Genomic DNA, 16,300 nt, shown 5'->3' on the forward strand with positions numbered 1-16,300 from the left:
CCAATTGAAACCATAAATGGCAGATTGTTGCTAGAGGTGGCGGAAGAGGAGAAGACTGGCCAGATGCTCAGTAGAAACTGATAAAAAAGAGCAAGGCAGACCCCTAGCCAGAAGGTACATCCCAGTGGGTGGTTACAATCTCTGAATTCCATGGGCTTGAGCTTACTCAGGTAAATCCATTTAATATTTACTAAAGCCATCTCACATTCATTACTAGGGCATGCTCGTGCACTGGTGATCCATGGAATCCTTAGATGATTTTGCATACTTTGTTCCACACGTCTAAAATGTTCCAGATACAATTAGGTCTTGTTTGGGAGGGAAAAATGCAATTGAAATTCTACAATTCTGTACTTAAATACTTCAAGTTTTTCTTCCTTGAATACTGATATTTAAGACCCAATCCGACACTACACCTCTGTAGCAATTATCACCCAGCTGAGAATGATCAATTAAGCACCGATCAGGAATCAAAACTATATTCTTCTTGGCTCAAATTCACACAGAGTGGTGCATTTATCTATGAAACCATTAGGTCAGCTCTATTATTGTATTTTTAAACATGATATTTAAAAGAGTTTTCTAATAAACAGAAATAAAATCAGAAAATCTCAGTACATGTGACAATAATAAACCAATTACCAGATACTTAGCAGGTTAGTTTGCATCTATGGATTGTTAATCTTTCAGGATGATGAACTTTCATCATTTTCTGTTTTTTTTACTTCAGATTTCCAACATCTCCAGTGTTTTGCTTTTCTAAATGCTCAGCATAATCTAATTTCTATTGCCTTGTGGTAGAATAAATAATTTAAAACTTATTACAAACAATTGTGTAATATATTCAATTGTTGTAAAAATGTGAAATCGGTAGTCCTCCAAGTGCTCTGTTGCAAACTACAGATGAAGAGGAGTTCCTGCTGGATTTATTGTGGGCAGGTAATAGAGTGAACAATATCTAGGAATAGAGAATGGAAAATTACATACTTCATGGCTAAGCATAATACATGCAGGATGATACTTTCTTCATTTTCTTCCAATGACCTGCCTCAGAAAAGCCCAGATGCTCCAGTGTTACATTTCCAATTCCTACACCAAACATTGCTCTGGCCTTTGAGTGAAGGCAATGCTAAATTATGGGCAGCCCCTTGCTATCAACCAATGCTTACTAGAAGATGGGTCAAGTTGGAAATGGGTGGTTTCCCTCAAGAGTGAAGGATGCAAACACAATCTGTCACAATTCTTATGAATGATAGGCGGTTGAAAGGACAATTCTTATGAATGATAGGCGGTTGAAAGGACTCATTTATGAAAGGAGAACAATGGAGGCAATTATCACTCCAAGTTTACAACAGAAAACAGAATAAACATGCATTAATGATTACTTACTGAGACTGCCAAGCTGCTTTATAATGGCAGCTAATGTGCTGTTTGTCACACATTCCAACTCACTGGTGACACCTTCTGGTAAGGCCCCATGACACAGATGCCGTGGTTCAATGATCCTCTTAATGAGTGGCATCTTTAATTCAAATAGACATCAATTTCCTGAAACAGAATTCAAAACTTAAGAAACTCAAACAATTACCATGCAAAAGTAGTTTACATTCAGTTCAATGATTAAGTCATTTTGAACCTGTAAAATTTCCTTCAAGGGTAGCTCATGCATTACTTCAATCGATAGCAGCTTTTAAGACATAGTTATGGTACATCTCTAGGTCATATTTCCCCATGTTTCATCAAATAAATTAACATCCTCAGAGAGACCATAATATCCAGAATAGAAACTGAAAAGTTCACCTCTAAGCATCGGGAGATCTTTAAAAAAGGTGTTTAAATGATGCTAGAAATTCTAACAATATAAATCCTTAGCAACAGTCATAGATGTTTTGGTATGTCTATGTACAAGAGAAATTCTCATTCATTGCAAGGAAAGATGGTTTGGCCTCCATGTCAGACTTTTGCCATGTCTGAGGCCACTTCTGAGAGTGCCATAGACCCAATTCTTCACAGGTCCTAACATTCCAACATCTCCATTAACCACCACAGTTTCCTTGTTACGTTCAATGGGTTTCTGGAAGAGCCTGTCAAGGGCCACTTGATGCTGCTATTACTATCAAATGGCACAAACTTCTGCACATTATGATAGTAAACCTGCCATACACTAGAAGTAAAAATTATTCAGCTTAAAAATATAACCTATCTGCCTGCTGTCACAAATCTCTAATTGCAGCTCCATTTGTTTAAATAGGTTTGTGATCCAAGTCTCTCCCTGCAATCATCTATCTAATTTTAAAACATTTAATTGTTCCACGGAGAGCTCTACTTATTGAACACTACTAATGATCTTCAGGGGGAGGACATTGATTCTCCACGTGCACAGTCTGCACACTTCAGTAGTTGTGCACCATTGAGTCTCCATGGAAAATGCAAAGAACTGATAAACCAATGATGCAATGTACAATTAGAACCTTGAGCAGCTGCTGCCACTACACAGCATCTGCCCCTCTCACTACCTCCACATTTCTGATGCAAAATACCAGCTTTGCCATCCAAATACACCATTAGCATCAAAGAACACAAACTTTAATATTTTGACTGCTTTGAATCACGAATGCATAAAACGGGTAGGAATTATCCAGTAGTGGAGCCTGTTACAGAGTGATTGTTAGTTGCCAAGGCAACAGAAAACATTGCTGCACTCCCTGTTGGCTGAAGGAGCTCATCTAGTGAACAGCTGCATTATTTGGGTGAGAAAATCCCTGGATCTGATCACCACTCTGCACAGAGTTAGTCGATCTAAGCTGCAGCTATGGAAACGTCATCCCAACTCACCTTTCCACCACTCAGGTACCGAGAAAGTCTTCATCTATTTCTTCTCCTAACTGTAATCAAGCAATCCTGTTTTATGTGGATACAAAGCCGGGTGGTGAAAGGATTAAACTCAGCAGGTTTTCACACAGGCATTGCTTCATCTCTCTATAATGACAGGCACCATTGGTGCGGAATGTGCCGCAATCACAGAGAGGCAACTAAGCAGAGTTCCATGGGGAAGAAACAATACAGCTAATGAGAAATATCTGGGTTTTTTTTTTAAAAAGCATTACATATTTTGTAAACAAATGTAAGAATTCAGTTATTTAAGATATTTTATTTGTTCTTTCCATGGCTATTCTGCTGAATGTTTCCTGATAACAAACATTCAATTTTATTACTGACTTTGGAAAAATTAAATTAAATCTGATAGGGCCATTAAATGCCAATAAATTTCAGCAGAGTGCATTAGTTCCAATATATTCAGCTATGTCTACCTACCACTCAAATACACATACTCAGTCTCTTCTCTCAATGGCAGATTTTGCTACAGTTTCAGTCACAAGTTCTTTTATGTCTGTAGTTCCTACTCTTTATTATAAACTCTGCTAAGCTTTAATCTATCATTTGCTATCCAAATGAAATCATGACTGTAAGAGGAATGGTAAAAGCCCAGACATACCTTTACAACACTCGTTCAGGCAGCACGACCACCACTTGTGTCAGTGACTCTCTCCTGGTCTCCACCCATTCATGCATCTTCCTTTTTGTCCTCTCCACCCTTCCCCACTTTCCTATTGCAACCTAAAAGTTGTTTCATTTCCAACTTTTCCCAAATCTGAAGAAAGGCCATCAATGTGAAATGTTAATTCTGTTCCTCTCTCTACAGATGCTGCCTCACCTACTGAGCATTTCCAAATTTTTCTGTTTCAATTTCTAATGCACAGCATCTAAAGCGTTTTATTTTTAGTTTTTTTGTGCATGTCTGTTTGAGTGTTATTAAAAATATTAAAATTATTGACATCTTTAATTAACAATTTTAATTCCCAGCCGCCTTGGTACAACTTAAACAAATATCTGCAGGTCATTATGCACACCTCTGGCTTACAAGTCTATTCAATGGATGACACCAAAACTGGTGGTAAAGTGGACAGTGAAAAAGGTTGTCAAAGGTTAGAACAGGATATAGATCAAATGGGAAAGTGGGCAAGGGAATGACAGAAGAAATTTATCTTAGCTAAGTGCAAAGAGATACATTGAGAAGTTAAACCAGGTCAGGATATATACAATGAATGGCAGGGCCCTAAACAGTGACACCAGGGGTACAAGTATATAGATCCCTGGAAGTAATAACACAGGTAGATCGGGTGGTGAAGAAGGTGTATGGTATGCTTGCCTTCATCAGTTCAAGGCATGAGGTACAGGAGTTGAGACATCATGTTACAGTTGTACACATGTTGGTTAGGGTGCACTTGGAGTATTGTTTGCAGATCTGGTCACCACACAATAGGAAGGATGTGATTAAGCTAAGTAAGGTGCAGAAAAGATTAATAAAGATGTTGCCTGGAGTGAGTTATAAGTAGAGATTAGATAGGCTGAACCTGTTTTTCCCAAAATAAAGAAGCTGAAAAGGTGACATGGAGATTTATGAAATTATGAGAGGCATAGATAGGGTAGATAGCCAGTGTCTGTTTCCCATGGTAGGGGTGTCTAAAACTAGAGGACAAAAGTTTAAAGTGAGAGAGGGGAGGTTTAAAGGGGATCTGAGGGGTAAATTTTTCACACAGGGAGTAGCTGGTGTCCGGAATGAGCTGCCAGAGGTGGTGGCAGAGGCAGGAACAGAAACAACATTTAAGAGGCATGTGGACAGGTACTTGAATGAGCAAGAGGGAGGGATATGGAATTAATGCAGGCAAATGGATTAATATAGGTAGACAAGATGGCCTGCATAGACAGAATAAACCAAAGGCCTGTTTCTATGCTATACAACTCTATGATGTTAACCACCACACTACAGGGTCCCAAGCCATAAATAGCATTGAAAATAAAGGAGGGAGTTCAGAGCAGCAACAAGTGAAATGTGATACAGGAACTATTATGTCATGTCTTATTCACATAAAGGGAAAATAGCTGATACATGCACTTAAACAATGGTGCTGATATAACTGTAGTTGAGACTGAAAGACGTGGGAGCCCAGCAAACTCAGTGCAAGACATCTCCAACTAATGCAAAATGGCAATCAACAATGTGAATTGAAGACAGTGAAGTATTTCAGACAAAATAATGATCAACGTTTCCATTTTCCTCATCAAATATGACCCCAAGGACTACATCCATTTTTGATACCAGTAATAAGAAATGTCACGCACTGGAGAAGTTAATCACCAGAGACAAGGTCTATGTAACAGGAGAAACTTTGGGCTTTTTAGCAAAGAAAGAAGATATTGGAGAAGTGATCTTGAGAAGTACTGTAGAACTTTGGTTCCAAGTAAGAGAGGTAAGCAGATTTACTTACAGCAGAGGGTCATGAGGTAATGATCAAGAATAGGAGCGGCAGCTAAATGCACACTGCCTAATATGGGGATACTTTATGTCATATATCAGGATCAGGTTTATCATCACTGCCACATATGAAGTTTGTTGTTTTGCGGTAGCAGTCCAGTGCAAGACATAAAAATTACTGTAAGTCACAAAAATAAATAAATAATGTTAAAGCAGAATAATGAGGTAGTGTTCAGGGACTGTTCAGAAATCTGATGGCAGAGAGGAAGAAGCTGTTCCTAAAACATTGGGCGTGGGTCTTCAGGCTCCCGTACCTCCTCCCTGAAGGTAGTAATGCAAAGAGAGCATGTTCCGGATGGTGAGGGTCCTTAATGATGGATGCCTCTTTCTTGAGGCACCACCTCTTGAAGAAGTCCTCGATGGTGGGGAGGGTTGTGCCCGTGATGGATCTGGCTGAGTCTACAACCCTCTGCAGCCTCTTGCGATCCTGTGCATTGGAGCTTCCGTACCAGGCAGTGATGCAACCAGTCAGAATGCTCTCCACCATACAGCTGTAGAAATTTGGAAGTCTTTGGTGACATACCAAATCTCCTCAAACGACGAATGAAGTAGAGCTGCTGGCATTCCTTCTTCATGATTGCATCAATGTGCTGGGCCCAAGATAGATGTTCAGAGATGTTGATGCCCAGGAACTTGAAGCTGCTCACCCTTCCCACCGCTGAGTCCTCAATGAGGACTGGTGTATGATCTCCCGACTTTTCCTCCCTGAAGTCCACAATCAATTCCTTGGTCTTACTGATGTTGAGTGCGAGGTTGTTGTTGCGAAACCACTCAACCAGCCGATCTATCTCACTCCTGTACGCCTCCTCATCGCCATCTGAGATCCTGGCAACAACAGCAGTGTCATCGGCGAATTTATGCTGTAGATGGCGTTTGTATTATATATAAGTATACTAATATAGCAAAATTCTTCTTTCATCATCCCAGGAGTCACTCATAGCTAATCATTCAGACCCTCTGTCACATTGTATTAGAGAACTGCAAATTGGTTACAATTGCAATTTTTGGACACTGTGCTCCTCCACTGTAAGCACACCCAAGTGAACACTACGTAAGACAACTGTCAAGTCTCCTGCCTGCTGTAAGAGTAATGGTCAAATTGATCCCTAACTCAGCAAGGAGGAGTGAAAACAACTGGCAAAAGGGAGGATAAATTTAAAACTTGCAGTAATAAACTCAGACCTATACATGGATCATAAGGATCCTTTTCCCGTGTTGATGCTTCTAATTAATTATCTAGATTCCTTTAAATTTTAATTATTCACATCTCCCCTCAGTGCTAGTGTCCTCTGTGTCATTTTCCTTTCTGGCTGTATCGGAATCATACTCATCTTGTTGATCTACATAATTATTAACAGAAAATCCTGGATTACTCAGACTTTCTGGGAGAAAGAATCAAAGTTAATGTTTCAGGTTAAATTTGACTTTCTGACAAATGATCTTTGGTCTGAAAGATTAATTCTGGTATTTTTGTATTTTGTTTCTGTAATTCATAGTCAAGCCACAGTTATCAGTATTTCATAATTCTGATGAACTTTATAAAAATGTGTTTTAGTTGCTTCCCCCTTCCAGCTACTCAATGTTAACTAATAAAATGATAACTATAGAATATTGTTCTTTTCAGCAAATAGCATTAAGGCAGTTCCACAAAATAGATGTAACCATAACTGCTATCACTGACACAAAACAAAAACTCATGACACTTCCCCTCCATTTTTGTGTTGGATTTTAATCCCTATTTAGCCAGGACTAGACCCTGGACTTCAAGGATGCCTCTATTACATGCCTATACAAGTGCAAGGGAAACTGCCAAGTCTGTGATAATCACAAAGGAATCTCTTTACTCTTGACTGCCAGTACAATCCTCACTAGTCCTGTTAAACAGACTGACCACTCACCTTGAGGGAGGAATGTGGTTTTCGGGAAGGGTGTGGAACAGCAGACATGATCTACACAGCAAGACAACTCCAAGAAAAGTGCCAAGAACAAAATTGCAGCTTGTTCACCACCTTCACTGATTTCACTAAAGCTTTTGACACTGTTTGTCCTGAGGATCTATGGAAGATCTCGGCAATGTATTGTTGCCCTGAAAAGTTCACCACAATTGTCCAACAACTCCACGACTGGTCCATATCCTCTACCAGCAAGGAGGACAAGGGCAGAAGGGAAAAGAAAAAAAAAAAATCGGTTCAATACCACCCGTAGGTTCCCTTCTAAGTCACACACTACCTTGACTTGGAAATATGGCGCCAGTCTTACATTGCTGGTGAGCCCAAAGCCTGGAATTCCCTCCAACAACATTGTGGGAGGACCTTCTCTTGAAGAACTGCAGTGCCTGAAGAAAGTGGCTTGCTACCACCTTCACAGGAGCAACTAAGAATGAGCAATTAATGCTGTCCTTGTCCGCAATGCCCACTTCCTGAAAAATGAATAAATATATTAAAAAAAAGTTGAAGGCGATCACTCAACAATCAATGAATGTAAAAGAGAGGTGATTAGACTCTCTCATTGGTGCAGTTATTGCACACTGCAAATGTTATTAAGATCTTCCAGCCAAGTCTAAATGTTACCCATGCATGCTTCATTGTCTGAGGAGATGCAAGTGGATTTGAATACTGTACTATCAGCAAACATATGCACTTCTGATCTTATGGCTGAATGAATGCCACACAGTTGGCAGGTAGATATGATTATGTTAATGTATTAATTCATCGCCATTTTATCATCACATCTAGGCTTCCTGAAACTTGGCAGCAAAAGCAAGGTGAGAACACAATGACAACTCAGGAAACTGATTCTTTGAAACACTGCAAATACATTGTCAGTACTCACACCTGGCTCAGCAGAGGTGACGTCAGAGGCAGATCAGCCACGATCATATTGAATGAGGGGGCAGTCTTGAGGGCCAGGTGACTATTCCTGCTCCTACGTTCTCATGTTCTTGCAGAAGCCTTTTACAAGCAGCAAAGGAGGCACCAACTCATGAACTATCTACCTGCCCACCGTATCAACCACTGCCTGCCCCATCTGTGCAAGAGTCTGCAGTTCCCACAATGGCCTCATTAATCACTCAGAACTCAAAACTGGAGTGGAAACAAGCCATCCTTTATCCCAAGGACCTGCCTCAGATGTCAACACACAAATGCCAAACTGTGTGCACCCAGAGTGAACAGATATATTCTCAAACTGCAAAGATTTCCACTCAATCAACTGTACAGCCAGTATGTGATAACAGAACAACATTTTGTGTAAATGGGTGCTTGATGGTCAGCATGGACAGTGTGTGTGTGTATATACACACACACACGCACACCCATGGATCAGCCACGATATCTTTACCCCACATCATTCCAAGCTTTCAAATCTATTTGAGAGCTTTATAAACACTCCAGAAATGATTTCTAGGAAACAAAGTAGAGCTACTTCAAACTTGGTTGAGGACCACTGTTTAAAAAAAAATCAAGAAATGAACTGTACTGTAATGATTAAACTCCTGGTGCTGTTATGACACACAAATATGTCATCACTGCTGTAGAGATGTTTTAGAAGCCTGCATGGGTCAGGAAGCACATTTCAGTATGCATCAAGCAGGATGTCAAGAATATGGATGCACTGCACTGTTCAACTGAGACTTGGACCTGCACAAGGAACGAGAACCAGAGAATATGATGAATCAAGGAAGGAAAAGGAGAGAAAAGAGGAGGAAGATAATGCAACATCGGCAGCTCACACTGCTTTATGGGGTATTAATGCAAGATTCAGTTACAATGTCAGGACCACATGCAGCTGCAACTGTTCTCAATCCATTCTCCCAACGCCAAACAGTGCTTCAAACAACCAACTAACTCATGTACGTTCCACTGTCTCATATCTTGCACATTCTCCTTGAGAAGCTCCTAGGGTTCTCCAGTTTTCTCCCACATCCCAAAAAAAAATTGTATTTGGTAGGTTAATGACCACTGTAAGTTACTCCCAGTGCAGGTGGCTTATAGAATGATGGAGAGGGGTAATGGGGGGAAAGAGTTGATGGGCATGCACAATCAAATAGGTTACAGGAACCAAATATGGGGATGGAATTGATGGGAGTGCTCAGTGGCCTACTTCTATGTCATAATGAAATAGGGAGCTTTAAAATTTCAGCAGGGATACCGTCTGCTCGCAGAGCTTTGTTTTTTTTAATTGGCGTATGGCATTCTTAGTCAGCGATGGCAACCGGGCTGAACTGAATAGGCTCCTGTGGGACAGAATCCAGGGCGCTCACATGAAGGACAAAGTCACAATTTAGCAAGTCTTTGAAGTGTTCCTTCAAATGGGCATTCCTTGCTACCACCAGCTCTTACTCACTTGTGAAGGATATAACACAAAGTGATTCATTATTTCATTGCACTGTTCTGTTAAAAGTCTGAACAAATGGCTTATTTCTTCTTTGTTTAGAATTAAAGTAAAATGTCCAAAACATTTTCCCAAAAGGAGGAAATACAAGAGGAAGAATTGCCCCCAAGCTCCCTAGGTACTGATTAAGGAGGCCTACAAGTCCATTTCTGATCCTTGGTATTATAATAGGGGAAGTACTACCTTTGCCTTCAATTGCTCCATCTCAGAAAAGGAAAAATAAAAATCAGGATTGCAATTCCACTTACAAACCAGTTTCTCTGATTTGACTGAATTGTTTTGCTTCTTTAGTAGGAAAGGGTACTGGCATTCAAACAAAGCATACACATGAACATTTGTTTCTTGGATAAAGCATTTAGAAATATTCTGGCAGTCATGAAACATATACGAGAGAGAGAGAGAAACTCAGCCTGACATGCAAAAGAAAATTAAGGACATATGAGATTTTAAAGTTTAAAAAAAAGCCAAGGAATTTCACAGGTGCATTATTATTGAAGCACACAAGGAAATATTAAGACAGATGGTAAATGACTTCAAAGAGATTAGGTTTTAAAGAGCATCTTAGAAAGGTGAAAGTGAGGTAGAAAGGCCAAGAGGTATGGATGGGAATTCCAAAGCTTTGGCCCTTAATTGCTCACAGCACAGTTGCTAATAGTGGGGCAATTAAATATGGTGATGATCAAGATGGCAGAATTAGTGAAGGACAGACATCCTGGAGGATATTATAAAGATAGGAAAATGAGAACATACAAGGATTTGAAAACAAGGGATATATACAAGAGGTACTGCTTAGCCAGCAACTAGTGTAGTCAGCTGGCAGTGATGGCTGATTAAGGATGGTGCAATTTAGGTTATGGACAACAGTTTTGGATGACCTTGATTCCTGTTTCACATGCACTCTATTGAACCCATCCCCTTTATGAACACTAATCTTTATTTGTTTATTAAATAGGTCAGTCTGATACCTCATTAGCCATTTTCCACTACGCACAAGCTACTGTACAACAGAAATCTAAATTCCTTCTGTTTCAATAGATATCAAATTGACATCTCGACAGCTGCTTGCTGGACAGAGTCCAACATTATGCTTAAGTCCTCTATTGACTGTAAACTAATCATGAATTTAAAAGCCGACTCGTGGACTAATTCTACGCCAACCTACCTGGTGACAAACTCACACGAATCGGTCCACTGCCATTCTGAGACCCTGCCCCACTGCACATTACACTACAATTAACAGTGTGCAAAATTTAAAAAACAAAAAAGGTTTAAAATCATCCTTCTAATATCTGTATTTAGGAATATTGTACAGTAATTCTTCACTTAAAATTAATTTGATTAACAGTGTTTCAATATATCATCACTGACAATAATAGGAAACATAAATCCTTCTAATCTCACAAGGTTTGCTTTTCATTGTTTGCCAGCACACCACAACAAATGATGTACATACTTTATTTCACACAGTAGACACTGCATCAGAACACATCCCCCACATCCCTCCTCAGTCTTAGTATCCCTATGCTGTTTTCATTTTGTGTGACAGACAACTTGAAAAATAAAAATAAAGGCTGGAAATCTGAAAGTAAAGCAGAAAATGTGGGAGATGTTCAGCAGGTCAAGCAGCATCTATGGAGAGAGAAACAGACTAAATGTTTCAACTCAGTGACTTTTCATCAGTTCTTCATCTTTTCTGTTTTCATTTATGATGGACAACTTTATTTCTTACTTTCATGATTCAATCCCTTATAAGCAGGAGTCAAAAAACACTCAACAACTGATGGAAGTAAACAAGGATAACTATTACTTTAGAATTAAATTACAATTTTTAATGCATTGTAATGCTGGAACCAAGTGGTTGATGTTGGGACAATGTTTAGGCTCTCCCATGATAGCAAGAACAATTCATGGGTATAGTGACAAAATCAAAAATGCATAAACCATGACACCTCAAAGTGCCACCTGGATTGAAGACCAAAACCAACAAAATGTGCTTTGCTTATGATGGTCATTCAAGTAAAAGCCAAAAGCTAAAAGCTTGCATGACAACTTAAGGTGTGAACAGGATACGAGTTCACAGTCAGAAAGTTTTAGTGGTAATTGTCATTTGTTCAAACACATTGAAAGGTGTTGCAATTTGCATAACACGGTTAAAGTATCTATTTCTGATACTAGAAAATTCCCTGCCCATCTATATCAAATTATCGAAGAAGGTGGGTACTTACAGAAAAAAATCTTTAATATCGAAGAAATGTGGCTTTATTGGAGAGGTATGCCATCAGAAATACACATTTCCAGATAGCAAAAGACTGCACCAGGATTTAAACTGCTTTTGCTTAGTGGAATGCTGCAGGGGATTTCAAGTTTAAGTTCTTAGTGTCACACCACTCAGACATCAAGGGCTTTGAAAGTTATTTTAAAAAACATCTGCATGTTATTTGGCAATTATGCAAGATCTATTTTCTCTATATTTCATCCATGCTAGGAAGAACATTGTGGGAAAGAAATTCTCAAGATGTTGCTCATCTCAGGTAATACCCCAGGTCATTCTATCAACCATGGTGTCTTAACGGAAAATATTTAGGTTGCTTTCCTACCACCCCAGCATGAGTTCAGTGCTAATACCCATGGATCAGAGGGCCACAGCAATGCTCAAATCTTATCATTTACATTGTACTTCTCCTAACTCATCAAGGAAATAAGGTGGTGAAATTAAGCCAACAATCAAGGAATTATGGCATGACTACAACATTCAATGACATCAAAAATATTGCTGATTCACAGGATGAAGATGCATTGCTATGCGTGAAAGATTTAAGGCAAAAAGCCTGAGTGTGTCAATGACTTCAAAGGAGTTGATGATGTCCTCGAAGATTCTGTGCAAAATCATCAACTTAGTTAAGGAGATTGGCTTTGAAGAAGTGGAAGAAGCTGACATGGTGGATTTGCTCAAATCCTCCAGAGAACTGTCAATTGAGGATTTAATGCAACTGGAAAAAAAATTAAACACTTGAAACGACTCCACCTCAAATGTTAACAAAATGACTATCAAAACCTTTTCAACTTATTGGAGTAGCATTTGAGCTCTTTACCACTGAAGAGAGAAAGCAGTTGGCGTTGGAATTGGAATATTATTGTCAGTTGTACTGAGGTACAATGAAAAACTTGTGACAAAAAATTCTGCAGATGCTGGAATCTGGAGCAATACACAAAAAGGGCTGGAGGAACTCAGCAGGTCAGGCAGCATCTATGGAGAGAAATAAACAGTCAACGTTTCGGGCCAAGACCCTTCATCAGGACTGGAAAGGATGAGGGCAAAAGCCAGAATAAGAAGGTGGGGGGGAGGGGGAGGAGCACATGCAGGTAGGCGATGGGTAAGTTCAGGTGATAGGCGAGACCAGGTGAGGGGGGAAAGTAGGTGGGAGGGGGAGGGGGAGAAAATGTAATAAGCTGAGAGCTGATAGGTAGAAGAGGCAAAGGGCTGAAGAAGAAGGAATTCACTAGGAGAGGGCAGCAGACCATGGAATAAAGGATAGGGGAGGGGAGAAGAGAAGATGGGCAGGTCATCAAGGCGGGGAAAGGGAACCATAGGAATAAGGTAAGACAAAGGAGTGGGGGGGGGCAGGTAGAAAAAGAATGGGTGGGGTTACCCAAAGTTAGAGAAATCGATGTGGAGGCCATCAGGTTGGAGACTCCCAAGGTGGAATACGAGGTGTTGTTCCTCCAACCTGCGTCTGGCCTCAATGTGGCAGTAGAGGAGGCCATGGATAGACATGTCAGAATAGGAGTGGGATGTGGAATTGAAGTGGGTGGCCACCGGGAGGTCCTGGCTGTTGCGGCGGACGGAGCGAAGGTGCTCGACGAAGCAGTCACCCAAACACTTGTCTTGCATACCGTTCATACAGATCAATTCACTACAAAGTGCAGAGGTAATATAAGCTAAAACAATACAGAATGAAAAATAAAGTGTAACAGCTACAGAGAAACTACAGTGCAGGTAGATAATAAGGTGCAAGGTCATAATAAGGTAGATTGTGAGGTCAAGAGTCCACCATATCATAAAAGTGAATAGGATAATCACTGATGACATTAGTCCTTGCTAGGATTTACCAACAAAAAGGAAAGATAATTATTCAGATGTTATTGGGTTTTTTTAAAATGTCATTGAAATGGTTGAGAGACTGGAAAGAGGTACAGTTTCATCTTCAGATGGAGAGCAGCTGACCTTATCCCCTTTGTCTCATTAACATAACTGCTTGCTCCTCCACCCCACCCCAATAAACAAGGGCCATAAGCATCACTGATAAGCATTATCTTAGGTGAATTTATGTTCCTTTAATATTTAGAAAGTTCTTTCCCTTTTATCTAATTTAGGAATATACTGTACAAGTACAGTATTTCAATTTTTATTTTTCCAATGAGAAATATTCAAAAGCAGCCTAGCTCCAGCTGATGCATTTAGCAAATTTATTTTTCCCTGAAGAATCAGAATTGTTTTGCTTATGGATCCTCTTTTCAAGAGTGCAACTTTGACAGGCCTCTCCCCAATGTCTCTTCTATTTCCCCATATCTGTGCTCTCATCCCCTTCTCCTCCTACCGAGGATGAGCCTTGGAATCTTCTTGTCTTTACCAATCTCCACAACCAATGGACCATCCTCCATAATTTTCACCACCTTCAATGAGATGCCATCCCAAGACAACTTCCCCTCCCCTCCTCTTTCAGCATTCTGATGAGACTTGTCTCTCCAGTACTGCCTAATTCCTTCTTCCATCTCGCCACCCACCACTCCCTTCTTGCCGTATGTTCCATGGATATGCAGAAGATGCAACATCTGCCCTTTTGCCTCTATTTTTTCAACTATCCACAAATCAAAGCACTCCTTTCTGGTGAAGCAGTTGTTGACTTGAACTTCTTCCTATTTACCACACTGTATTCAGTGCTCATGACATAGTCTCCTCAGTAATGGAGAAACCACATGCAGATTAGATGACCATTTTAAAGAACACCACCCAGTCAGCCATTGGTTATCCTGAAATCCAGCTGCCTGTCACTTTAATTTTCCATCCCAGTCCCACTCTGAATTTCCATCTTTGGCATCTTATCCTGTGCCAACATAGCCGATGCAATCTCAAAAGGAACAACATCTAGGTACGTTGCAGCCATCAGTACTCAGTATTTTTTTCCCCCCACTCTCTTCACTGTCTTGTAAAATTTCTGTATAATTCATATTCTGTGTATTGTCTGTACCCATGTGCCTGTGATGCTGCTGCAAGCAAGCTTTTCATTGCATCTGTACCTCACCATACTTGTGCACATGACAAGAAACTCAACCTGATTCGACTTCATTATTGAATTCAACAATTTGAGATAACTAGCTTTTTCTGCTTGTGTCAGAACCAACCAGTTCTAACAGAAGGTCATCCACCTGTAACATTGACTCAGTTTTTCCTCTCTCTACAGATGCTAAATGATCCGCTGGATATTTCTCTCATTCTCTTTTATTTCAGTTTCCTGTGGCTGCTGTGTTCTGCTGCTCATAGTTCCAGCAGTTTTTTTTTCCTCTCTCCTCTCTGCTCACTCATCTCTCTCTCTCTCTCTCTCTCCAGTCAGATCAGCTACATTAGCAGGACTTAACCACCTTTTCTTAGAAGGCACCAATAACAATAGTGCCAACTGGATTCTCTTGGTCTCCATCTTATCAAGCACATTCCCTTTATTCTCACCACCTCTCTCCCCTATCTACAACATAAAATATGCTCATTTTCTCTCTTTCTGAGTTCTGATGAAAGGTCATTGACCAAAAACATTAGCTCTGTTTTTCCCTCCATAAATGCTGTCTAATCTGCTGAGCAAATCCAGTATTTTCTGCTTTATTTATGTAATATATTAGTACTGGTTGACTAGCCTATAAAACTCAATCCATCTATTCAATGTCTTTGGTTCAAAGTGAAGAAGAGTCAAAATATTTTGTTTCCAAATAGTTCAAAAGTGCTTTGTAAATTAAGCAGAAACACAAAAAAAAACAAATGTCTTTCTGATAGTCAGTTAAATTTGTAATGCCACATTATCCAATCACCTAGTCATATGTAGTTAATGTATTCTGAACATTAGTAAAAGAAACCCAGACAGAATGCATTGAAAATATGTAAAGCTCCTCACTTCAAAGCTTATTAATTTTTCTGTCATTTCATCTTTGTCATACCAAGCACATAATATAAAAATGTTTTGCCCCCTTGTATCGCTTTAAATTGAATTAGATTTCTTTTAAGTTATTACCATGTATTTAATATTCTAACATATTCAAATAAATTATGCAAACTGTGAGTGCAGTTGAAATGTAGAGTATGAACTATTGACCTCCATGCTTTAGAAATGACAGAGTATTATAATAGCAGCCTGTGGCTATTATATTAGTATTTGTAACCTCAGGCCAACGGTGTATTGTTTTATAACCTAAAAAAAAACTGGTGTTAGCTCATTATTTTTCAAACAGATGCAGCAAAAACTATTTTTATTCAGCAAATCATAG

At 39.6% G+C, this 16,300-nt stretch overlaps 1 protein-coding gene across 1 annotated transcript in view; it reads right to left on the minus strand.

Annotated features, from left to right (window-relative positions):
* The window catches only part of LOC127573510 (actin-binding protein WASF3-like), a 52,290-nt gene that overhangs the window by 22,980 nt on the left and 13,010 nt on the right, over positions 1-16,300 (minus strand). Inside the window, exon 2 of the mRNA XM_052021798.1 lies at positions 1,390-1,548. Coding sequence (XP_051877758.1) covers positions 1,390-1,522 — 133 coding nt within the window. The 5' untranslated portion in view covers positions 1,523-1,548. The remainder of the gene's footprint in view (positions 1-1,389; positions 1,549-16,300) is intronic.

The sequence above is a fragment of the Pristis pectinata genome, chromosome 8, assembly GCF_009764475.1.
Source record: "Pristis pectinata isolate sPriPec2 chromosome 8, sPriPec2.1.pri, whole genome shotgun sequence".
In the NCBI taxonomy this organism is placed as follows: domain Eukaryota; kingdom Metazoa; phylum Chordata; class Chondrichthyes; order Rhinopristiformes; family Pristidae; genus Pristis; species Pristis pectinata.